General features: G+C 41.5%; 1 protein-coding gene across 9 annotated transcripts in view; it reads right to left on the bottom strand.

Moving 5' to 3' along the window:
* ITPR1 (inositol 1,4,5-trisphosphate receptor type 1) overlaps window positions 1-26696 on the bottom strand; it is a 327143-nt gene that overhangs the window by 195948 nt on the left and 104499 nt on the right. For all 9 annotated transcript variants that reach the window (XM_013054016.2, XM_004738411.3, XM_004738412.3 and 6 more), the window contains 3 exons: window positions 13197-13312; window positions 3570-3656; window positions 851-1009 (listed from right to left, as the gene is read on the bottom strand). In XM_013054016.2, the coding sequence (XP_012909470.1) occupies window positions 851-1009; window positions 3570-3656; window positions 13197-13312 (362 nt within the window). The remainder of the gene's footprint in view (window positions 1-850; window positions 1010-3569; window positions 3657-13196; window positions 13313-26696) is intronic.

Below are 26696 nucleotides of genomic sequence, written 5' to 3'. Positions count from 1 at the left end.
TAGGATACAGCGTATAACGTAATACATACCCCAGCATATAAATGAATACTTCACTGCCCAAAGCTTGCAAACTGAAATAGCAATATGAAAAACGGCAAAACTCAGTTTGAGATTAAAGCTAGCTGAGCATTTTGACCAGATTTCAAACTGTTTAAGGAACACATTTTGTGTTAGTAAGAAGCTACTATTGTCAAATCCTAACAAGGTCAGAAAAACAGCTTAATAGCATTTAAACATATTTGTTGTCAAGTCGATGCCCACATAATGACATACTAATGCAGCTGACAACTACCAGAATGCTCTGAGTCACATGGACAAGGATTTTGGTGGCTTTATACCCCCCAAGCAGAGGAGCCAGCTGAGGACCAACCCCAGTCACTGACACGAGATGGAGAATCTGCCAGCTTACTGATAAAGGAACAACTGAAGCATCATCCTAAAATCCACTCTCCCTCCCTACTATATCTAGTTATCTTCTCTTCTCCTTCTCTACTAACTGTATTTCCAACATAGAGAGGCGTTTCCATTCCACAAGTGATCTAGAATGACAGGGACACTGCCCAGGACATTTATATAGGATAGCTGTTTTCATGGTGAAGTTACTGAGGTAATGGGCTATTCATCCAATTTTTTCAGAAACTCAGTAGGAAAAACACAGCTACTGTATTTAGGTCACACTTCTCTCCAAATTTCCCTGTTTCCCAAACATTGGTTTCCATAGTGACTCCCTTCTCTTCATCCAGGATGAGCCTCTGGTTCCAACTATAAAATTCTCCCCATTGACTTGTATATACAGTTAGGGCTGGAGACTTGGCATGGGGCACTCCCCAGGCTGCGAATTTGCACTTACGCTGTCTCCGATGGATCGCAGCTTGTAAAACGGCTGAATATAAAACCAGGACCCTTCGTTTCCCGCCTCGTCCAAAGTCACTCTCATGGCGTTCTTCTCCAGCAGAGCCGGAAGCCTCTTATTCACAGTTAGGTATTTATTACTTTTCAAATGCAGGAGCTGAAAACCCACAGAGGAAATAAGGTGAGTGCCAGCAGGTCTCTGAATCTCTGTGATGTCTTCAGTCACAAAATATGTTTCAAATATTCCTTCCACCCCTGAGCTAACTTTAAAGTTAGAAAATCATCAACGTATCTGAGGCAGGGCATAATTGGAAAATAAGGAAGAGCAAAGGAAGAAGCAGAGGGAAGAAGAAATATTTTATTCCCCACCCCCAACATGGCCATGGACAAGATGGTAGTTGTTCAGGTCAAGTGCACCATCAGCAAGGATGAGCACACCATCTTTTAACAAGTAGGAGCCTAATCCCATGTAAAGAAGCTGAGGAATTGCAATCCGAACACTGCTGACCTAAACACGGAGCTGAGGGAAGGCACTTTTGAGCACAAGAAATAGTTGAAGAGATGACCCTATAAGGAGTAGTCATTTCATGTGGAATAACATGGCTGCTGTAAATTTCCACCTCCAACTGCTAAGTACTTTATTCTTGATTCTTGGGAAAACCAAAGATCTAAATAGGAAACAACTTGTCTCATAGTAGGTCTACACCAGGAAGCACTGATTAATGCCTCCCAAATTAACAGGCTATAAGAGAAGATGGAAGGGTAGATGAAAGATTGCCCAAATCCTGGAGAAATATTAAGACCAGTATGAAACTGCATTGCCAACTGCCAATATCCCTTTTTCACATGTCAATAGTACACTTTCTAGAACATTCCTAGGAGGTCCACATTCTTCTAGCAATTCAACAGCATTCTATCAATGCTTTTAGGGTCATGGGTCATGGATCATGAGTCTGATTTGTGAGTCCCTGGCATGCCTTGGTCATTATACACAAGGGGTAGGCAATGCCCTCTTAAGTCTCATCATTACTCTGGTGAGTGGCCCCTAATCCTCCACATAGCTGTCCAGGTGCTGGACTCAGTTGGTTTATAAACTGACATTACATAGACATGGAGACAGATACCAAGATCCAGGGTTCAAAGAAGTAATAGTAAGTAATATCAGCTAAAATATATTCAGAGCCTACTCTGGGACAGGTACCTCTCAATCATTCTAGAAAACTAGTACCATTATTATTCCCATTTTTGCTAGTGAGCAAACTGAGGCATGGGAACATTTCTCACCCCAAATCTCATAGTTATTAAGTCACAAAATCTGAATTGGAATATATGGGAGAGTTTATATTCTTAGCCCCTGTGCCTACCTTCCATCTTTAGTTCAAGCCATATTCTCTGATCTAACCACAGGAGGGAGTCCAGAATTTGAAGGCACTGGACTGACCCAGTAATAAAGCAGATATTGAACTCTGGACCCACCTGGCCCCTTGTGTCCTTTCTCAGTTGGACAGAACTTGAAAGGATGGTCAAGGGGGACTGGCAGGACATATCTTCACACAGATTTTAAAGCTACTTTACTATTGCAAAAAGCCAAATAATAATAACCCATTTAAACATAAAAGGTTGCTATTACCAATGTGGCAATTCTACTTTTCTCATGCGCTGGATTATCACTGCTTCACAAATAACAACAGGAAAGAATTCCTTTGTATCCAGTCAAGTTTAAATGGCAAGCGCTATCTTTCCAAAAGGTAAATAATAGAGCAGGATAACCAGATGGGTCAGGTCTTCAAAAGTTAGTAAATATTACCCTTTGTGTCTCTATCAAAATGACCCGGCAACTAGGTAAGTAGAAAAAGGCTACAGGGGTATCTGGGTGGCTCTGCCAGTAAAGCCTTGGACTTGGGTTTTGGCTCAGGTCAGTATCAGGGTCTCTAGATGGAGCCTCTGATTGGGTTCCGAACTCAGTGGGGAGTCTGCTTGAGATTTGTCCCCTCCCTCTCCTTCCCCCTCTGCTCCTCCCCTCCGCCCACCCCCACTCATGCAGACACCAGCTCTCGCTCTAAAATAAATACATAAATAAAATCTTTAAAAAGAAGAAAAGGAAAGGCTACGTTTAGCACTGGACCTCCTCTCACACTATTTTCTGCAAGGAAAGACCCAGATAGATTTTCTTAGCAAACCCCACAATAGCTATTTCCTAAAGTGTGATTTAACCCCATGCCAACTTTAAAGGCACAAGGGATAAACAAGTGAACCTCACAATCTATGAGACAAGACGTGAAACCTGTCAACAAATATTCTACCTGAAGGTACTGAATTGCAGTGATTGCCCCATGACCAGCTCTTGAACCAACAGATAAAAGGTACAGGGAAGCCAATTTTTACCCAATAGAGAGAACTTTCAAGGAAGGCAAGTGAAACAAAAGTGCAGCCGTCAGGCTCATTTCCAGATAGGGAACTTCCCACTTCAAATATTTGCACAGAACTTAAATTACCAACCAGAGGGTAGAGTAGTGGCTTCTTGCACTGAGAGAGCCAACTCAAAAGCCCAAGAATTCAACCCATATAAGAAGAAATGCTAGACCTTTTGCACCAGACCGGCTGTCTCCATGGGAGCCCTGTTAGAAAGCTGTCCAAACCCAATCTTATGTGTTTATTTTTCAGCTTTGTTCTTTGTAACACTCCAGCTCCAGAAGAGAAGAGTGGTCATGACCTACCTGGATCACGTTGCCATACTGGATTACGGTCCCCAGCAATTTCCTGTTTTCTGTCTCATTCTGTTTCTTTTCCAAGTCTGCAGCATGCTGTACATGGAGAAGGAAGACTGATCACAAAGAGACAACAATGGCTTGTGTTTCTCCACAGTGATGCAAAACCCATGTCACCAGTTCATACGAGAAATGCAGAAATAAGCAAATACGTAAGCAAAATGAGCAAGGGGTTCAGGAAGCCATCCCACTCTGCCCTTCTTGGCTTTTTTAAAAATGTTTTCTTTTCTTTCAGCCATTCATGGACATCTGCTTAGGTTAAGATTACGTCAAAAGCTTATGTATTTTTGAGGAAAATAGGGTAGGGGTGGGAGAAAATTTGCATAACTCTTTTATGATTTGTAAAAGTCCTCTTTTAAGGTTTTGGAATAAAATAAAACTGAATTTAAATGCTGATTTTGGGTGACTTTTGGTTCTCTGTTCTGGGTAATTCCTGAGCCTTAGTTTCTACTTTTGTAAAATGAGGATAAAAATAGTACCTATACTCATGTACCATAGTGCCTGGTCACTGCAGCTTTTAATGGAATGCTGTTTATTATTATTAGACATTATTAAAATTTATTTAAATTTTTTAAAGATTTTATTTATTTATTTGACAGAGATCACAAATACGCCCAGAGGCAGGTAGAGATAGGGAGGGGGAAGCAGGCTCCTCACTGAGCAGAGAGCCTGATGCGGGACTCGATCCCAGGACCCTGGGATCATGACCTGAGCTGAAGGCTTTAACCTTCTGAGCCACCCTGGTGCCCCATTTATTTAATTTTTATAGTAGCTCCTTGAGGGGGGGGTTGTTATCGCCATTTTAAAAAGAAAAAACATAGACTCAGAGATTGAAAGGTTTACTCGACACTATAATTAGTTGGATAGTAGGTACACAAGGAAATTGTTAATAATATCTACTTCTGTGTATACTTAAAATTTGTTTAATAATGTCTTATTTTGGGGTACTTGGGTGGCTCAGTTGGTTAAGGTCTTACTTTAGCTCAGGTCATGATCTCAGGGTCCTAGGATCAAGTCCTGCATGGGGCTCCTTGCTCAACGGGGAGCCTACTTCTCCTTTGCCCTCTGCCTGTTTTGCCCCCTGCTTATGCGCTCTCGCTCTCTCTCTCAAATAAATAGATAAAATCTTAAAACAAAAAACCCACATCTGTACTGTGCTAGGTGAGCGCGCGCTTGCGCACGCACACACACACACACACACACACACACGAGTATTACTCAGCCATTAAAAGAATGAAATCTTGCCATTTGTGACAACATGGATGAACCTGAGGGTATTATGCTAAGTTAAGGAAGTCAGACAAAGACAAATACCTAATGATTTCACTTACATGTGGAACCTAAAAAACAAAACAAATCAACCAGCAAGGGGTGTCTGGGTGGCTCCTTCAGCTAAGCATCCAACTCTTGATCTCAGCTCAGGTCACAATCTCAGGACCGTGAGTTCAAAACCCACGTTTAAAAAAAATGGACAAACAAAAAAGCAGAAACAGACCAATATATAATGACAACAAACTGGTAGGTGCTAGAAGGGAGGGGGCAAAGAGGAAGTGGAGTGGGAGGCGTAGGCTTCCAGTTACGGGATAAATAAGCCATGGGGATGAAAGGCACTGCATAGCGAAGAGAGTCAATGATGCTGTGACAGTGTTATATGGTGACAGATGGTAGCCCCACTTCTGGTGAGCACAGAATAACCTATGAACGTGCCCAGTCACTATTTTTACACCTGAAACTAATTTAACGTTGTGTGCCAACTACGCTTCAATTCAAAAATAAATAAAATATAATGATGCTGGATATTTTTTTTAAAAATCACATCTATTAAGTAGCAGGGATAATCCTCAAACCCACATTTGGGTTAACTGCAAATCTATAGGTACAAAAGGGGCCAGCAGTCATTACTAGTCCAAATTTGGCATGCTCGGGAACCTGGGAAAACTGAAGACAGGGTTCCAGAAGAGTCTGCCAGGGCCATCAACCGGAACAGGCATTTTTATTCATTTACTTGTACACCTCAGAAAGTACTGTTATCATATTATAACAGAGCTGAAGGGGAACTAGCTTTGTTCTAGGCAATAAAGACATTGTTGTTCCAACCTCTGTCCCCCAAACCTAGACTGGGTCAAACAGAAATAAATTAGCAGGAAGAAATCAGTATCTAATCTGATGGATAATAAAACCCTGGTGACCAGCTGTGCGTTTCAGAATAGTTCCCATTGTTTTCTTCCCAGAGTTTCCCTCTCCTTGAGGCCAGATGTCCCCAGATGCCAATGAGAAAATGGGTCTCTTTCCTAAGAATGGTCTCTATTCTTATAGGACATTCTGGGTTTGGCCCTGGTTCCACCACATACCAGCTTTACCATCTTGGCCAAGTTACTTAATCTTCCCAAGTGCAACTCAGCATTCTTGTTCACAAAATGGGGACAATGCACGGGAGATCAGAGAAAAAGTATGCCTGATATATAATAGGCATTCAATAAATTCTAACACTATTATACCACATCACGAAAGTTAAGAAATGTTCTAGTGTTCTAATGATGAGAACTTCCACTGGTGAACTGGGTGTCTGGGTGGTAAAAAAATATTTCCATTTCCTTCAAATTCAGCATCTGCTCCATCTCTACCTTCAGTGTAGGTATTTTTAGGAAGGTACATCTTCTGACAAAAATAAGTTGCAGAAAGCAATCCTAAACCAAAAAGAAACCACGTTACAGGATGAAATGACCTGCCTCTGATGGTGCCGATCACTGTTAAGTCTCTCCCATCTGTCTCAGCCCTGTAAAACAATGGTCTGTTCAGAGACGTCCCTCCCTCTTTCTCCTGGAATCGGGTACCAGTCGGCTTCTCTCAGTTACCCAAGGATAAAAATCCACTGGGTTCAAGACACATCCAGAAATAATACCAGGACGGACAACATGACCGTCCCAGGCATCTGAACTGCCCTCAGCACCGAGCTTAGCTCTTCCTTCCCCTCTATCCACAGCCTCCCTACATTTCCTCCCACCTTCTGTTCTCCCTCGTTTCCTGCCTGGGCTGCACCCCTCCAGAGATCTATGAGTACCCCACACATTCTACAGGTAGTCTCCCAAACACAGCACTGGACTGAATGCACTTGGAAGGAAGGTTTAGACTTCTTAGAGAGGCATTTGTTCTTTCTGCTAAGTCGCTGTCTCTGTTAATATGGACAGAACATTCAAGAAAGAAAAAAATGTCCAAGTGGGAAAAATCATACATTCAATACAATAAGACACAACGTTTTCCAATAAATACAGTTTTTCCTATACTCAAAACCTCCTACTGAAAGGACTCATCTTTAGTAATTCACAAGGCAGTGTTTCTTGAACTTAATGATATAAAGGCACCTAGGTGGCTGTCAGTTAAGCCACTGGCTCTTGATTTTAGCTCAGGTCACAATCTCAGGATTGTGAGACTGAGCCCGGTGTCAGGCTCTGTGCTCAGCCAGGAGTCTGCTTGAGATTCTCTCTGTCCCTCTTCCTTTGCCTCTCTTTAAAATAAATAAATCTTAAAAAATAAATAAATACATAAATAAATGATATAAAGGTTACAGTTTAAGAGAAAAAACTCTCATGGGCACTCCTCTTACTCTCAATTTCCAGTGGCCTCCATTTAAGAAGCACTCATCTAAAATATTAAGTTCCTACCTACACTTAGATGAAGTACAGATGTGGCAACTCAGCGTTTGCTGGCATGTCTAAAAAGAAACATCAAGTCAGTCATCAAGAAGGCATATAGTCCATATTAAAAATTAAATGCCACCAGCTCTACATATTAAAGAGTATTTGTTTAAAAAGATATAAAAGGTAAAATTAGAAAATATTAGAGAACAAATACCCAAGAACCTCTTTTAAAATGCTGACTGTCTCATCGGAAATACCGTTGAAAGGTTTAATGATAACCAAGCCTATATAATTATATATAAGAACATTCAATGCATCAACCTCATGGACTATTTGAAGACTTCACTTTTCCTATAAGGATAAGCATACTTTGCTTAAGGAGAAAACTCTCCAATTCATTTTACTTTTTACTAAATACATAAATGCCAAATGTGTTCACTTGAATTCACCCATTGTTCCTTAGATAACTTCCTCTACAAAGCCAAATTCCAGCCTTAGACAAAACCATCTTCATGACCTTTGTGTTTCAATAGGTGAGGCACAGATCGATAAAAAGGGAGTCAGGTACTAACTACGCCTGGGCCCTCTGATTGAGGTTGTTTTGGCCTTGAACAGAACACAACTTGGTCTGTTCAATCCCTCAAGTACATTCTAAGGAATGGCCCATGCTGTGAAACGGTGAACTGACAAATCTTTCTGAAGGATTATCTGGCCATATCTCTCAAGGATTTTCAATGGGCGCCACTTCGATTTGGCGATTTTGTTTACAGAAATTTCTCCTAAAAAGATAATCTTGCATACAAACAGGTCCATAACAGCTAGTTTCAGTCCTGTAAAAACTGCCAAGATTGTGAATACCGCCCACCCCACAAGGACTATGTAAAACACAGTGTTGACATATAACAGAGGAAGTGGCCATGTGGCCACTAAACAGGAAAATAAAAGATTCTTATTCTTATATTAAGTGAAAAAAAGTGAGTTAAAGAAAGAGAAGACAGCCGTATGTTCCCATTGATACTTCAAAATGTAGAAATACAGGAATATACAGCGGTGGGGGGTGCCAAATATAAACCAAGGCTATATTTGAGGAGTAAGATTTAGGGATTGTATTTTTTTTCTTTTTCTTACTCATATATTTTGAAATTCTTTTTCTGTAATACTCATGTGTATTATTTCTTCAAAAACCTCATCATACCTCTGTGACAGCCTGGATTTTTAAAATTCATCTTAAGTGTGTTATGTTTTCAAAATTTAAAACCTTGTAATTTAAACACCTGTTGCTCTTCTCTCTTAAACACTGGGTTGAATTTCCCAGGAAAAAAATCACACTTAATGCTATGGTCTCTATCACCATGGTTCACCCTGGATATTACCATGCTCCCTAAGTGACATGAAGGTCAATCTTATCGTAGCCACCTGTTAGCTTATGTCAGAAAAAATAGAGAAACCATTCTTCAGTTACTATAGAAAGGTCACTGGAACATGGGGAAAGGTTATTTAAGGTCAACAAGCTCTACAATGTGTAATACAATATGGAGTTAAGGTTTCTGAAAACAAGCAATATAGGACCCAAGCTTCGGGAGACAAGAGACTCGTCACTCCTCTGGCTTTTCCTAGTTTGTCAAGACTATGACTTATTGTAATTGACAAGTTTCTCAGAACCAAAACAGAACAGGTCAAAATGCTGTTGGCAAACAGTAGTCAAAGCCTTTGAACACATTATTTGATTTGTGGGTGGGAAAAGCTCATTTTGCCAAAAGACTTTTGATAAATCATGACAAGAAGAGTCACAATCCAATTAGTCCTGCAGAGGGAATGAACACACAGTAACCAGCCACTAGATGTCATTCTCCCTCAGAACGCTGTTTATATGTTGCTTATCCTAGTGAAAAGGAAGTCAAGTGGTCTAGACAACTAATTCCTTAAATGGCATTAATTTAAAATAATCTGACCTTTGATTGGGGTGCTGCACAGTAGTTGACAAAAATAAAAATGAAAACCCACTGGAGACTTGCCATCAACCCCGAAAAGTAAGCAGCTGCCCAAAATACAACATTTTAATGACTGTACTAAAACACGTACACGACTTCCAGACACTAGAGGGGAAAAAAAGTCCAAATAAGCAGCAAAGTAGGAAATGCACGAAGTCAACCTCCAAGTCACATCAGCAACCCTAAATAGGGGGAAAGTACTAGTTTCCTTTTTAAAAAATGTTTTAAAGAACCAACAGCATGAAAGAGCTATTTCATTTTCTTTCTTTTGATTTCTTTCTTTCTTTTCAAATGTGTTCAGAGTTCTTGATCACCTTCAAGATTGCATTTTTGTTCAACTATGCAGTTTTTTTCACAGTTCATTCATGAGAAGGAGCCCTGAAAGGAACTTTCATTGAAAGAAAAAATGACAGTTCATTACAGGTTGCAAACGGGTGGCTAAAGAACCCCATCCAGCTTGAGACATTATTGTACTGAATGGGTGCTTTAAACTTTAATTGAATTAGGTGCCAACGTCTCTTGAAAAATTGAGATATTAGATAGAAAGCATGAATTTTTAGCTTCTCTTGAAAAAGTATAAGATGTGGCAGCAGCTCTGGGCCCATGTTCCCACACACCAACAGCAGTGGCACGGAACTGCCCTGCTCTGGACCCATACATGCACACTCAACTTAGCAACCAGGCCCACCAAGTTCCTTTTATTCCAGTTAGCTTCCTGCATTGTCAAGAGGAATCTGAATTTCCAACTTCTGCTGTAAAAAGCATAGGAAAAGGAAGGTTTTTGAGAGGTACTAATAAGATCTGATAGAACTGAATGACTTTCCTATCAGAAAAAGAAAAGTCCAGGGGCGCCTGGGTGGCTCAGTGGATTAAGCCGCTGCCTTCGGCTCAGGTCATGATCTCGGGGTCCTGGGATCGAGTCCCGCGTCGGGCTCTCTGCTCAGCGGGGAGCCTGCTTCCCTCTCTCTCTCTCTCTCTGCCTGCCTCTCCGTCTACTTGTGATTTCTCTCTGTCAAATAAATAAATAAAATCTTTAAAAAAAAAAAAAAAAAAAAAAAAAAAAAAAAAAGAAAAAGAAAAGTCCAAACTACTAAAGATGTACTTCTTCCAAGATAACCCCATAGGCATAAGCACTCAATAGCTACTGAGAGAGATGTGCAAAATTAAACAGTCTTGCCCAACCCATTCAACTAGATTGCCACAGTCCCAGCATAAATGTCAGGAGGATCCTGGGTCATCACAATGGTTGGGGGAGGTGGGGGTTGCTACTGATATTCAGTGCACAGAAGCCAGGGATGCTGGATTCCCCGAGATGTGTGGTACAATCCCGTCTAAGGACAAAACATCATTCATCCTGTATAGTTGCATGTCTGACATTTACATGGATTAACAGGCTGTCTGCAATTTCTGGGTCTAGCTCCTAACTCCACTTAGCGTATCAACACAAAGCATAGTTTGATAGGGTTTAGTTACCACTAACACATTTACCCAAAATGCAAGTGCTGTTTAATAAGGGAAGGAATGTACTTTGCATTCTTTGTAACACTAACAAGATCTGCTGCCCATTTTGGAAAATTACTTACAAAAAAAATTGCTTTTTAGTGGCAGTACTACACACCTACCTGAGTCATAGTCTTTGGATGCCTCATTCAGAGTTTATACAAATAGGAGCGAGCATTTACTTCCTTAAATCCCCTTGAGTAATCCTGCCCAAGCATTAACTAAAGCATACAATTATAAGATTTATTACTTTCCTCTTATTTCTTCTTTATAATTCATTTTTTAAAAATGTGGTGTCTTCAGAGGTTGTATGATGTACGAATGTTATTTCCTGTTTATAGAGTTACACAGTATTTTCTACTAAGAGGGAGTCTACTGAGGTTGAGAATGACTGCCCTAAAATCATGAAAATAATGACACAGTTCCTGAAGTATTCAAAGCAACCTATTTGTTTCTGTTCTCTCTTCTTCTCCTAACCTCTGACTCCCACAGATGCCTCAGACGGAGGCTTGGCACTTCTTTTTCCTCCAGGAAGCCCTCCCTGACTACTCATACTTATTCACAGAGATGGATTTGGGTGCTCCTTCTAGGTATTCCCGCAACCTCCCAGGTGCTTTTAGGATCACCTGTAATAGTACTTGCCATACCGTCTTGTCACCACCTCTTTATTCCTTATTAACTCTTGAGCTCCCAGAGGGTTCAGACACTGTCAGTTTTATCCTGATTACCTAGCACAGTGCTCCTTCAATCAACAAATATTTCTTGAGCATCTACTATGTGCCAGATACTATCACAGGCAGGGGGCACACAGTGGTGATCAAGCCAGCCATTCCTTTTCATCTTGTGGGGCTGCCATCCTAATTATGAAAGAGGATAATTAAGGGAAGTACTAAATATAATTGCAGACTCTCATCAGTGCTGAGAAAAACAGAGACTGTGCTGCAGTGGAGGAAAGCCAGCAGGGCATCACTGAGATAAGGAGATGAGGAGAGACCTCGCTAAGATAACGCTTCAACAGAGATATGAAGGCGGCAAAAGTCTTCACTTAGGAAGAATCAGGAGAAGAATGTTCTAAACTGACAAACTGAAAGCACACAAAGGTAGCAAAATTGTTAAGAGACTATGGTGCTCAAAAAAATGAAATGAGATAAAGCTACTGCAGCAGAGTACGTGCAGATCAAAAGGCTCAGAGATGAAAGCAGGATCCAGCAAGGACAACATCTGGATTTCATTGTAAGTGCAATGGCAGTGACTGCCGGTGTGTTCTCACCCTGCACAAGCTCCCTGAGGTTAGGAACCAGGTCTTTTCATCAGACTAGAGCACCTAACCCCCATCCAACACGGTGTGCACGGGATCAATAAGGCCCTCCATGTGAGCCTTCCTTTACCAAATGCGGCTGGTCGTGACTTTGCCGCCTATTACTCAAGGGGAGTCAGTGTGACAGATGACCGAGTAAGCTCCATGGGGCTCACAGATACACTGTGTCTTTAACTATTATTGCTAAGTCTCAAGAGAGACCTTTGTTTTTCATTCCGGTAGCAAGTATCTGAGTGCCTACCATGTCTTGTAGGCATGAGAGACACAGCAGTGTACAAACCTGACACAAATCTGTGCCTGCAAGTAGTCCGTTGACATGAGTGGGGGGTAGCCAGCTGGTAAAATACATTAGAAAGATTATGATAAATGACACTGAGAAAAATAAAGCAAGAAAGGGGGACAGTGAATGGGTTGCAATTTTAATACTACTACATTGGGTGTATGTCATGGCCTTCTTCTAAACATCTCCAAGTAGTTCCACACAAATTAGCCTCACAGAAGAATCAGGTCATCTAGATACTGGACACTAGAAAACGATGTCACTGTTTTACAGACAGAGAAATACACTCCGAGAGGCTCAAAAACTTGCTCCTGGTCACAGAGCACATCAGCAGTGGAATAAGCTTATATGCCAACCAGCAGTCAAGATAAAACAGTGATAAAATTTATTAAGCACTTATTGTATGTTGCAGGCACTGTTCATGTGCCTTTCATGTGTCATTTCATAGAATTCTCACAATAATCTCTTGATGTGGATATTATTCCTATTCCCATTTTATAAGCAGGTAACGAAGGCTCCAAAGGACTGATTAACCTTCCCAAGATCAGCACTGAGTGAGTTTGCTTCCAGAGCCTGTGCTCATAACCAGTACTGTAGCTAGAGTTATCCCCAAAACGGAATGCCTAAGAAAACAGTGCCTCTCAAGGGATCCCAGGGGGACTATGATCTCAAGGGTGTCTCTGACCCATCTCTCCTTAGAGTCAGCTCCCTTTTACCCCTTTATCAAAGAACATAGGAAAGCCTGTGCCCAGAGCTGGAGGGTTGCAAAGCTAATCCATTTCACTCAGACACAATCCAAGTGGGCGTTCCTAAGACCCTTGTCACAGATAGGTCCCTCGCAATACGTACGTGCAATTTGTTGAGCAATACGGCATCTGTTGTGCTGTTGGCCCCTGGCTTGGCAGCTTTCCAGAACTGCTTCTGGGCAGAGTAGCGATTCATGGGACATAGCTTAAAGAGGCAATCTAGAAGTGAAACAAATAAGAATGTTTTTGAGGAAGTATACGCATGCAACCTATGAAAAAACATTCTCTTAAATATAAACTTACAAGGCCCTTTTAGGAACTTCTCCTCTGACCTTTAATCTATGCCACCACAATGTGAAGTGCCAGGTGAGGAAACTGAGGCTTTCAGAAAGTCAGTCAATTCATTAAATGTTGTCTCGGTCTTGATCTCAGAGTTGTGAGTTCATGCTCTATGTTGGGCTCTACACTGGGCATGGAATCTACTTAGAAATAAACACTAGAGAAGCTTTTTTATAGGGACCTCCTAGTGCAGCGGTCTCTTGAGCACCATATACAAAATGATTCTTGGGGGCAGGAATAAAATATCTGGGGCTTGGAGAGAAACAGTAAAACAGCACAAGCCCTTTCCCCTCAGTGTCAGTGCGTCACGATGTGCTTCCATGTGGGTGTGCCTGGACTCATACAACTTCATATACTGTCTTAGAGAGTAGGTAGAACTGGCCCTCACACAACAGACTATTGGCTTCAAAGTATTTCTCCAAAGAAGTCCAACCAGCAAAGATAATGGTAATGCAAACTGAGCAAGTAAGAAAAAGGCACAATCAACTCTTGTTGCATTCCCTTTGTGAGCCACTAGACGGGGAAAATAATGATGATCCAAAAAAAAAGGAAATTTGAAATCGCCTAGATAATAAGCCTAATAAAACCATTTAAAGCATTGTCTCTAATGATGAGCCTAATCCTATAGCACCTCTGGGCCTCCCAACAGGATAATCATAATAGGATAATCCTGATAGACAGGATACTATACTGTTTAATCTTAATATTTTCATCAATGTTCACTTTCCTGCTTGTTTTTATAATATATACAATATATTAGTATAGTAACAGATATTCAGAACTTTCAAATATATACATAGACATAGTTTAGGAGTATACTTGTCAAATTTTTGATAGGGACATGCCACCAAAAAAGTTTAGAAATAGATACTCTAAAAAACTAGCACAAAAATTGACACTATTCCTTGAGAAGTTTACATTTTGACATAATTAGGTTTTCAAGAGGTTAAGTATTTATAGAGTAAGATTAGTTACTCTGGGATGAAAACCTAGGTTTGGAAAAAGTATACCCTAAAATATTTCAGAACAAACGTCTCAAGGATATTCAATCTAATAACCACACACTTATTCTTATCTGTTCACTTTAACAGATTCTCTTAAAGGACCTCAAATAGGAAAATACCTAATTATAGTTTACACCAAATAACTCTCTCAAAGCAACAAAAATTCATTTGCTATCAAGTAGGTAGACACAATGGCTTTGCTCTAATTCCAGTCACTGTCTCTTCTAGTTAGGATCAGTGAATTTTTACAAAGTACTGCACAATCACTTGACACTGTTCAGGAAACAAACAAACAAAAAAGATCATTTAATTGTAAAACTAAAAAGTACTTCCCCCCTTTCCATAATCATCTTCTTCACTAAATATTTCTACCTAATCACAAGCAGTTACAAAGTAAATATGAAAGCATAGATATCCACCCTTATCAAGAACATAATCCTTAACCCATTACTCAAAGTAATCATTAGGGCATAGGAAAGATGCCATCTAGATAGAAAACAAAGGACACCTCAGGTAACCTATTAAAAGATAGAGCTTTTATCCTCAACTCTTATGAAAGCCACAGGTCACTGTCATTTACTGTATTAGTGGCAACTTAATGACATCATTAAAACACTATCCCCACCAGTTTCACCTATGTGAACCCCCCCCCCACACACTATTTACACCATGAACAAGAACACACAACCGTGAGACCACTGGTCACCTTTAAAGGTCCCAGCTTTGGTGGTGGACAGAGGTGGGCTGGACAAGGGTGACATCCTTGATAATCATGTGACTGAAAGGACATTCAAAACATGAATGCCATCAGTATTAATATTTGACACAGAACTCACTTTATGGGCCAAATAGGGTGAACAATTTCAAACTTCATCAATAGTAAGAGTAAAATGGTCTGCATTTTTTCCTCCAACCCACTTCATATGATAATAGCTACATGGTATGAATTGCAAACAAAAGAATTTAAGTTGGTTCTAGGAACAATCAGGCTGGAATCATAATGCCAAGGGATTAAATGCAATGGAAAGTACCATCCGACAAGTGTTCATGGGACACTTTATTTAAGTGGGCCAAGTCCAACGCCCCACTTAAATAAATGGGCCACAACACAGGCTCAAAACTTCAGGTGACTTCACCTTCATCTAGGATGAGAGTGTCAATTTAAGTACTAACAATCCAACCAAAGCCTTGCCGTAACTTCCACACTGACTACTTTCCTTGGACAAAACAAAGCACTGCATTGGGTGAAGCATATTTACAACCAACCAGCTATGTAAATATAAGAGATGCTAACAAACTAGTAACAGAACCAAATTAGCCTTGCTGATTTTGTCCTGTCTTCCCAGTTGCTTAGCAACTGATTCAAAGAGAAAATTAAATTAAGCAATTCAAATGTGATGTTAAACTAGCCTTCCAAAATTCTGCAAGTCAGCGGCTCCACATTGCCCTTTTCTATGTGGATGGCACAGCAGGGCAAAATTGAAGTTCCGTTGGATTCTAATACTGTGCTAAGTACAGAATACACAAATACAGGAAATCCAGTAGGAGAATATATATAATACATATTTGAGAGAAAGGAGTACGTGTGTGTGTATGCATGTGTGTGTGCGTGCACGTGTGTGTGTATATATACACACACACACGTGCGCGCATGTGCACATACACAGTGATCTGATCTCACCCCAAAGAAATGCCACAAAGAATACCTTATGTGACAAATGTTATTTTAGGCCTTTGAAGAATAAACTAAACTAAGCTTTCAAAAAATTACTCCTGAATATTCCTAAGCTTTCACAGATGCCATACTGGGCTAACACAGAAGTTGTCAGCTGAAGAGAGGGTTGGGTTAGGTACTGAAGGGCTGAGTGGGCTGGAACCCAAATTCAACAGGCCATGAGAGATCTTCTGTGGTTTAAACGGCATCCCAGAGCTTGGCTGGAAGGAGAAGGGTCAAATGCTTGAAGATGCATTAACTGTGAAATGAGCATTTGTGGTGCACAATTAAAAGAGGAAGTCATGGGGGCACTTGGGTGGCTCAGGTGGTTAAGTGTCAGGTTCCTGATCGTGGCCATGATCTCAGGTCATGAGTTCAAGCCCCACATTGAGAAACAAAAACAAAACAGAAAGAAGGAGAAGTCAAGAGGAGCCACAGGTGTTCATGGAGTCCTCTGCGACCGGGTCCCTGGGGGTGAAAGCAAAGAAGCCCTCTGTGGGGGGTTGGGGGGTAACACCTTAGGGACTAAGCCAGATAATAAAGGCTGCCAGAAGAACAGCCAAAAGCCCACTCCCTCCATACCATTTTCCACCCACATCCGTAGAATTTTGAACTCTAGAACAATGGGTTCCTGAGTGCAGACATTTTGTCTGTTTGGCATGCACTCATAAACCAGGGCCTAGAAGTCCCAAAGGAGCGCAGCGATAGTTGCTAAGTTAGTGACTACGTTGCGCTGTCGTCTCTATAACTCCCCAAGTGATGACAGGTATGTCTTCTCAAGACACCTCCAAGTCTAAGGCCCTGGGAATCTCTTCACTGACTCAGTTACCATTCACTAACGTGCCTACTGTGGGCTGGATGCAGTACAGGGTGCTGAGAATACAACGCTGAAACCAGCTCACACGTTTCTTAATGACAGCAAAAAACTCAAGACACAAGTTGAATGGCATTAAAGTCAAAAGTACTGTGGAGGAATGAATTCTCTACTGCCACAGTGTGGCCACTGCGGAGATGCGGCGGAGATGTGGCGTTTACACGGGGTCGTCAGGATGGGCCCCTCCAGGACAGTGGCATTTGACAGACGGCTGAAGGGTGTGAGGGAGCCACCTTGATAAACATCCGAAGGCAAAGCTTTCCAGACAAAAGGACTAGCAAGTCCAAAGGCCCTTAAGTGAAAGAAATTTTGAAAAGGTTTAAAAAAAAAAAAAAAAAAGGAAAGAAAGAAAGAATGAAAGAATGGCCCAGAAGGTAATGGGCAACAGGGTGACTTACGAGATATGGCCAGAGAAGCAAGCAGACACTGCTTCACCCAGGGGGTGTAGACCCTGGTGAGGCAGGGAATTCTTATTTTAAAAGCAGTGAGAAGCTACCAAAGGGCTTTAAACAAAGAACCTCGGAAGGGAACCTTGATTTTTGGTGTTGGTGCCTACTAAGAAAGGAAAGGCTAAGGGAGGAGTGAATTGGGGGAGAAAAGTAGAAATCAGTAATTTTAACTATGCTTCGTTTGAGATGCCTATGAAACATCCAAGCTGAAATGTTGAGTAAGCCATCCATCAACTAGCAGGTTGGAAATACAGTAGTTATTTCAGGAGTGAGGGTGCGGGGTGGGTGGGGGCGCAGCCAAGAAGGATGGGGCTGCTCAAGAGGAGAAACGTCAAGGAAGTCAGCATTACAAATAGAATTTAGCTACCCACCTGTGACTAGGGAGGGCAGAAAAAAGACCACTCCTCCCCCTTTCCTTCCTCCCAAAAGAAAACAGAAAAACCCAAATCCATCCTCTATGAAACTCAGTTCAATCTTCCCAAGTAGGGAGAAGTGAAGCCTGAGTGTCTGCAGACGGGGACCAGGGAGAAGGAAGCCAATTTTCCCAGTGGAACCCTGGAAGAGCTCGGGAACCCAGGATGACACTGTGCGGGGCACATCACTGCCCAACCCGGAGCAAGGACAAAGGGCTCCAGGGGCTGAGCATGAGAAGCAGGAACGACCGGGGATTCCATCCCCCTGCCACATGGAAACATACTGAAGCTTCCAGAGGCAGAGAAGACTCAGCACATGCTATGAAAATGTTATGTAAACAAAGAAAAATGAGATTATTGCTAACTCCACAGGAAAGCTGCACATTAAAATCCGGTATGTTGGTAGCTCAACAGTGAACAATATTTACGTAGTCATAAAAACCCGAGACTGAATATTATTTGTCTAGCCAAAAAGAAGTGGTACAACTCTAATGGGAGGACGGAAGAGGAGCCCGGAGTGTCGGAAAGGCAGGCTCATCTATAATAACAGGAAGTCAGCAGAAGATATTTATAATAGGTTCATCTACAGACATCAAGAGATACACATCATCTAGAAATACAGGGGTAAATGCCAGTAGAAAATGTTAAAATATTCTAAATTGTTGCCTCTGGAAAGTGGGAGGCAGGAGGCGTCAGACATAGGACTGTTATTTTTATTCTGCATTTTATCAATATTTGAACTTCTTTGAGGCAAAATTCACATAACATAAAAATAAACCATTTTAAGGTAAATGGTGCAGTAGCATTTAGTACAAGGTTGGACAACCACTACCTCTACCTAGTTCCAAAACACTTTCATCACCCACCAAAGAAAGCCCCATATCTACGATGTTTATTCCCAACCCCCCATATTTCACTTTTTAAAGAATGTGTACCAATCAGTGAAAATGTTTAACTTTTTTAACAACCTTTTTGTAGTCAAAGGCATCTCAGTTCCTACTGAGTTACCACTCTGCAAAGAAGTGACAAAAGGCAGCAAGCTGGATAATATCACAGATCAGCAGGGATACAAAACCCTTCTGCAATGGTGATGGGTACACAGACTAGCGTGGCTACTAGGGTTGAGTCAAGTTCTGTAGCTACACACAGCCTGTAACGTGTAATCCAGCAATTCTGCTACTGGGCAGACACCCAAAGACATGTCTCACTGGCCCTGGGTCTCCCACTTCCACTTGAAGGAGAAGGTTCTAGGGAAGAGAGCCTGAGAAGGCACACCTGCTCTTAACTGTACTGGCTTGAGAGCAACACAAATCCTGTATCACCAGTCATCAGTGATCACCCATCACCTGATCTCACCATGCTACAAGGAGCTAAAAAATGTACTTCAGCCGCATGCCCAGGAAGAAGAAGGCGTTTGCTGGGTATTTAGCCAGACTCAACGGCTCTCTGTCCTTCAGAATGCCAACCATCCATTTCACCCTCTTACCACCATCCACCAGCTGGTGGTGTAGCAATGAATGAGACAAAAATAGTCCCTTCTCTCACAGAATTTGAGCTCTTCAAACCTATTTCAATGACCAAAAACCACAAATAATCAATAATCTGACATTTTTTAAACAAAATTCTTTATTCATCCATCATATATAAATGCAACTTTATATGGGAAGAATCAAGGGGAGAGTTATTTAAGTTACAAGTATGAAAAATTTAAGTGTTGATCATTCATATATTGCCTTCTTTTGAAAAGAAGAGAAAGAGGAATAAAAATTTCAAAAGAAAAGACAACATGATTAAAAAAGAAAAGGCAGAGTGTTAATCCCCTAGTAAGGGAGTTAAGATTTAAAAAGAGGTGTTGAAAGGGGAATACAAAACAGTCCAGTATTTTAACTATTCTCCCAATTCAACTTTACTGCACTGAAAGTTTCACAAGGGCAGGACGAACCTGCCTTATTCATCATTCTGTCCCCACTGCATTCAGTAAAATGTTGGGCCAAGGAACAAATGGATACTCAAGGCGGAAGAATACTCGAAAACGGCAGTTCACATAAGTGAAACCTACTCTTAATTCCAACAGAAGCCGTCCATGTACAAGCAATTAACTGCAGCTCACTAAAAGAGGAAACCAGTACAACACATTGTTGGGTCTGTTGCTTGCTAATCACATTTCCCAAGTCATGACAGAGCCCTTCGAAGTTAAATGACATTTTCCAATTGGGACTGCCAAATAAACCTTCCATTACCTGTCTGAAAAAAATATATACACATTGTTATTAAGAGACCAAAGAAAACGAGATAATATTTTCCCATTTAGGCAACCAGGTGCTTTTTCGGAGTAGAAAATTCAGGACAGACACCATGTGAGAGTACAAACTTACAAGTAGTAGATAAGCCCTAGAGATCTAATGCACAAGCCTGTGAATGTAAACAACAGTAGTATACATCATAATCATCAAATCTGCTAAGAGACAGAACTTAATTATTCTAAACAATAAAAAAGGATAATTATGTAATGTGATAGAGATTCTAATTATTGCTACAATGGCAATCATATTACAACATGCAAACGTATCAAATTATCAAGTTGTACTCTTTAAGTTTATACAATGTCAAATATATTTCAATTTTTAAAAATTCAATACCAAAAAAACCCCACAAACAAAAAAACTCAAGCTGACTACAAGCAAGGCTGTTATCCTCTACCTTGATCATCTTTCCTGGTTATAGTGCCATCATTCACAAACACAGTAATAAAGTGGAAATGCAGGTAAAAATGCCTTTTTGATTTACTTTAGCTCAACCAAGTAAATTTTTACTTACTTACTTGCATGCACTATTGAAAATGGGTCAGCTTTAACCCAAAGATAGAAAGGGAAAAAAAACTACTAAGTTATAAAAGCAAGACCTCTTCCTACTCTACAAGACAAAAGTGCACACAAGTTCCTCCAGCTGCAGCCTCCACACAGGCATCTGCCAACCACTGGAATGTCAGAAGTCCTGCCCTCTGCACCCGACAGACAGAGGCAGAGACCCAGAGCCACTTAAAGATCACTTTGACAGCAGGGTCAGATGTCCAGGAGCAATATGCAGAGTGTTATCAGTGAGGAGCGATGGGTCACTGCAACAGAGGCAGCCGCCTCCCTGCCAGAAGTGTTCCCAAGCAAGAACCTTGCTGTGCCTCTATAGCTCCCTTAGTGCTTGAGCCTGGTTGCCTCCCTACTGATTTTGTGAGCTACCCAATATTCTTCCAGCAGTTGGTTTCCTTGGCTTATCTTAGTTTCTGTTGTTTACAACCAAGAGTCCTAGATGAAAAACCACAGCACTCTGCTGGCAATGGAAATAAACAAAGGCTTTTACCATCACCAAAGAGAATGCCAAAAAGTAAGAGATAGCAAATCTGGGAAGTTGGGTGTTCCCGCCCTGGTCCCACCCCTCACTAGTGGAGCAGTGTTGCCCAGGTTTTTACAGTTCTCTTCCTATAGCAAACAAGTCGTCCCTAAGGGACCACAGAGCCTTGACACAGGATGGAGTAGGTGGAAGTGTGTATTTCAGGTCAGGTCAGTCACAGAAAATCCAGACGTGGACGTCTGTGTACACTGCTCTGCAATCTAGCTGACTGGGTTTAAACCTTAGCTCTATCATGTTAGCTGTATGATCTTGGAGTAAATCATCTCATCTCCGCAGGTTTTTGTCTCTTGCCTATAAAAGGGCAATAACCACAAGAGCGAACTACAAACTAACTTAGAAGATGAAATGAACTACTTCGTTTAAAACAGTACAGATCCTGACATAGAGAAAACACTCAATAAATATTCGCCCCGTGATAGAATGGATAAACAAACTGCATATTCATTCTGCACTGCGAAGCTGGGAGGGTACACCGTAACAGATAACCACATATTGTCATACACGACAACATGGATGGATTTCACAAATTATTCTGAGTGAAGGACGTCAAAAAAAAAAAAAAAAAAAAAAAAAAAAAAATCAATTCATACTTAATAAACTCATTTATATGAACTCAAGAATAAGCGAAACTATAGAGTCTGAATACTGGTTATCTTTGTTGGGGGTGATATTTCCTGAGAAGGGGTACCTTCTGAGGTGCTGGAAGTGGTCTCTACCTCAATGTGGGTAGGGGTCATGAGAGAGAGAGAGACTGTGTGTGTGTGTGTGTAAAACTTCAATGAGATCTGCATTTAAGGTACACATGGATGTATGTGTGTGTGTTTAAAACTTCAATTAGAGGGGCGCCTGGGTGGCTCAGTGGGTTAAGCCGCTGCCTTCGGCTCAGGTCATGATCTCGGGGTCCTGGGATCGAGTCCCGCATCGGGCTCTCTGCTCGGCGGGGAGCCTGCTTCCCTCTCTCTCTCTCTCTGCCTGCCTCTCCGACTACTTGTGATTTCTCTCTGTCAAATGGATAAATAAAATCTTTAAAAAAAAAAAAAACTTCAATTAGATCTGCATTTCAGGTGTGTGTGTGTGTGTGTGTGTGTAAAACTTCAATGAGATCTGCATTTCAGGTACGTGTGTGAGTGTTCGTGTGTGCGTAATACCGCAATAAAAGATAAAAATGAAATAGCTGTTCTCCTACAAAGGAGGATTAAACACATTTTCCCTTTATGTGAAAGGTTAACAATAGTGTCTGATTTCCACTGCTGGGAAAACATGCTTTGTTTTGTCAGGGTTTTGGGTTGGGCATTTGCTGGTTTATAATGGAGAGGAGGAAAGGCGCAACAGAGATTACATCACTGACTCCCCAAATGGCCTTGGTTATTTGCGTTACTTGCAGGATACCCTGGGCAATGAGCATTCCCTGGCCCAAAGCCTAATACCCAGAGGGACTGTGACCAAGGGAGGCTTTTCTCTGCTGACTCCCTGTATTATCCAAATATAATACCATTAATAGGCAGCAGTTTAAAAATGCAATCTGCAACAAAATGCTAGGATGTCTATTTGCTTCAAAATAATCAGGAAAAGGGGAATAAAGGATATAGATGAAATAAGATTGGCCATGAGTTGGTTAACTGTTAAAGTTTGGGTTTCAGTACATGGAGGTTCATTATACCACTATTCTCTCAGCTAATATAAGCTTAAATCTTTATTTAATAAAATCATCTGTGAAATTTCAAGTATGAAATTTTTATAAAAACCACACAAGTATTCACCAGGTCCAAAACAAGGTTGTTTTTAAGTTAAAAGGAAGGAAGGAGAGAAAGAAGGAAACCCCGTTTATTACACACACACACATATGTATATGTATACACACATATACATATATGTATATATAAAAAATATATAAACAAACCAACCTGGTCCAGTTTGCCAATCTACCTGAAAACCAATATACTCTGTAAAGGAAGAAATAGATGGAGGGACTGGTCAGATAAGAAAGACAGTGGCGCCTGAGTGGCTCAGTCAGTGGAGCATCAGACTCTTGGTTTCAGCTCAGGTCATGACCTCAGGGTCGTGAGCTCAAGCTCCTGTGTGGGAGGTCCACACTGAGCATGGAGTCTGCTTGACATTCTCTCCTTCTGCCCCTCCCCCTCTGTAATGCACTTTTGTGCTCTCTCTATAAAATAAATAAATAAATCTTTAAAAAAAGGAAAAAAGGAAATACAATAAACTGAAGTGCACCCCAAAATTACAGGATGCCCAGCTCTAAGTTAGATCTGTGAAGGGGTGCCTTTGGCTCAGGTCATGATCCCAAGGTCCTGGGATCGAGCCCACCATCAGGTTCCTTGCTCAGCAGGTATTCTGTTTCTCCCTGTGCCCGTGCTGCTTCCCCTCCTTGTGCGCGCGTGCACACAAACACACACACACACACACTCTCTCTCTCTCTGTCAAATAAATAAGAAAATAAATCTTTAAAAAAAAAAAAGATCTGTGAATACCATATAATTCCATGGACTTTGGAAAGCTTTGCTCTAAGAGAACTCTACATCCTTGGCACCTCTCAGAGTTAAACAGCTCTGGCTATTTAAACAACTACAGCACTTGTGAACCTCTGAGAATATGTCAAATCTTCTACAAAAGGGCATTCAGAAGGTCTGGAACATCTAGCCTGAAAGGAGTTACATAAGCTATTGGACTGGTCATCCTGGGATCCTCCTGGAAAAATACTTTTACCATTAGAAATTCCCATTACACAAAGGAAATGTATGCTGTCTCAAAGTAATTGGATTTCTCCTTCATTCAACAAACATTTCTTAAGCGCCTGTGTACTAGAGATAAAGGGTCAGTAAAATCTGGTCTTGAATGTCCTCAGGGAGAGGGGGGAGCCAACCGATAACTCTATAGTATATGGAGCAGAAGGTCACCTAATCCCATGTGGAGAGAGACGGGAGAGTCTGTGAGAGAAGGTCCCTCAACGGAGCTTTGCAGGATCTACCACTGCAGTCAATGGGCAGGGCAGGAAGAGGGACCGACAATACAGAAAGAATGAGAAATCTGTTGCATTATGTGTAGCATATTAGCCCAGAATTAACTTACTCTGTGATGTGGGCCAGACCTCCTGATATGGCCCACAGTTCACAACGAGAAAGGCTGATACCATCAGCCTGCTCCTACCAACTCCTACACTCCCCTACCTACAAACCTCAACACTGTGTCTTCTTCACTGGTTCTCCACCTGGTGTTCAAGAAAGCACAAACCTGTCATTGCTGGTTTGCATCCATCTCCTCACACAGAGATAAGAGGGTGAGTAGACACCAACAAGCAAGAGAAGATATGACCTGATTTGTCTCGCTCTGGTCTTTTCCTTATTGGTTTCCACTGAAGACCCAGAAACCCAATGCAGAGCCCCCTCAGTATTTCTCCCCAATGTGAGGATTTCCCAGTCAGCCCCCACCATTTGTGAGCAGGGCCTCTCCTCCACATGTTTTTGACTTTTTACTTATTATTCATACCATCAGTAAAGAGAGGCCTTCCCAAGTGGCCCATTCACTGACTCTAATCCATCAAAAAGGAATTACCCAAACGAATCAAGAGTCAAAGAGGTCATTTACTTTCCTAAATGAAGAGAAAAGTCACTCCTAAATTTCACGACCTAGGTTTCCTTTACTTACACTTTATTTTTACCTTTGCAAACACAGACTACCAACAAGCAGCTTCTTGAAGTCAAAATATTTGCCATGAATGAGGGTAACTAAACTTTTTCTCTCCCCAAAACACCTATCTGAAAGATATACATTGCCGCCCAGAAAGGTGCCTTGCTATAACAGAGGTTCTCCAAGAAGCACCTCTGAAATGAAAACCCCCAAACAAGGTGGTTATACCAGGGTTTCTGAACACCATTATTGACAGTTGTGGCCGTCACCTGTAATTATTTGTTGTGGGGGGCTGTCCCGAGCACTGTAGGATTATTAGCAGCACCCCTGGCCTGTACTCTTCAGTTGTCAGAAGTGACCCATCCCCCAGTTTCTTATGATCCAAAAATGTCTCCAGATGTTGCCAAATATCCTCTGGCTGGGGCAAAATCACCCCTCACTGAGAACCACAGGATTAAACTGCCTTGCTATCCTTCCTGAGAATCAGTGCCCTCAAGTTACCAAAAGTGACAAGAAGGACAGATAAAGACAGCAGAGAGAGGCAAAAAGCATTCTAGACCCTTACAAATTTTGTCTCAGAAGCAGCTGTTTTGTTTGCTACACTTGAAATTCTACTTGACAGCTGGAATTCTCTCTCTGTAAGTGACTGTCCTGCCTAAGAGCCTGCAGGGTTATAATTCTCTGGGCCGGTTTAGTCCTCAGAGTCATGTGGAGGGCTTTCAAAATAATACACAGCTCTGGCCCCTCCCTAACAGATTGAATTCGCGGGTCTGAAGTTCCCGAGCAAGGTTTTCCAACCAAACTCCCCAGGAGATTTCCACTGAGAAGAGCTCCTTCAGGACTTCACATGGTAGTGGTGTGCTCAAACAGGGATAGGGCATTATCGCCAGGGGATTTTACTAACATATTGATGTCTGGAGGGAGAGTGGGATCTACAAATCCTCATTTTTACCAACTTCTCCAGGTGCTTCTAATGTGAATGGCCCCCAATCACACTCTTAGAAACAGTGGCCTACAGAATAAATGAATTCTAAAAACAGCACTTCTCGAACTTTAATATACAGACAAATCATCTAAGTATCTTGTTAAAATGCAGGCACTAATTTGGCAGCTCTGAGGAGGGATGTGGAATTCTGCATTTCTAACAAACTCCCAGGTAATGAGAATTGCTGATCTGGGGACCACTCTGCCTAGCAGGGTTCTAATAGACTCCAGAGACGGCCAGCAACTTGTATCCCCAAGTCCTATAGGTACATATATCAAAGAGCTTAGCAAAGAAAGGTTCAAAGGTTCAGGCGTGGTAGAAAGAATGGTAGCCAGGAATGCGTGGCCCTTCTTATGGTCCATCTCCAGCTCCACTTCTGCATAGCACTCCACCAACGTCCCACTTTGGCCATTCCAAACTACTTACAATTCTCACAAACATGTGCCATATGTCACTCTTCTGTATCTCTACCAAGTTGTTCCCTCTGCCAGAAATCATCTTCCCATGCCAGCATCTCAATCAACAATACCGTCATTTTCTGCCCAGGCCACTCTTCGTCTATTGTGCTTTAGGTTCACCTCAAAGTTCAGCTCCCCAGAGAAGACGTGTGTGTCCTCCATCCTACCCTCCCTACCACACAGGATCATTGTTCCCACCCCCAGGATCCCAAACAGTACCTTCACTCTAGGACTGCCTCATGACTTGTCTGTGTAATCAGTGTGTGGACTTGTGATTTAATTCCAAAACATCTAACACCGTTTTAAAATGTATTCAGTAG

This window comes from Mustela putorius, unplaced genomic scaffold, assembly GCF_011764305.1.
Source record: "Mustela putorius furo isolate JIRA1106 unplaced genomic scaffold, ASM1176430v1.1 tig00003850_pilon_pilon_pilon, whole genome shotgun sequence".
In the NCBI taxonomy this organism is placed as follows: domain Eukaryota; kingdom Metazoa; phylum Chordata; class Mammalia; order Carnivora; family Mustelidae; genus Mustela; species Mustela putorius.
Note: the sequence above shows the minus strand (reverse complement) of the source record. Positions and strands in the feature narration are given on the sequence as shown.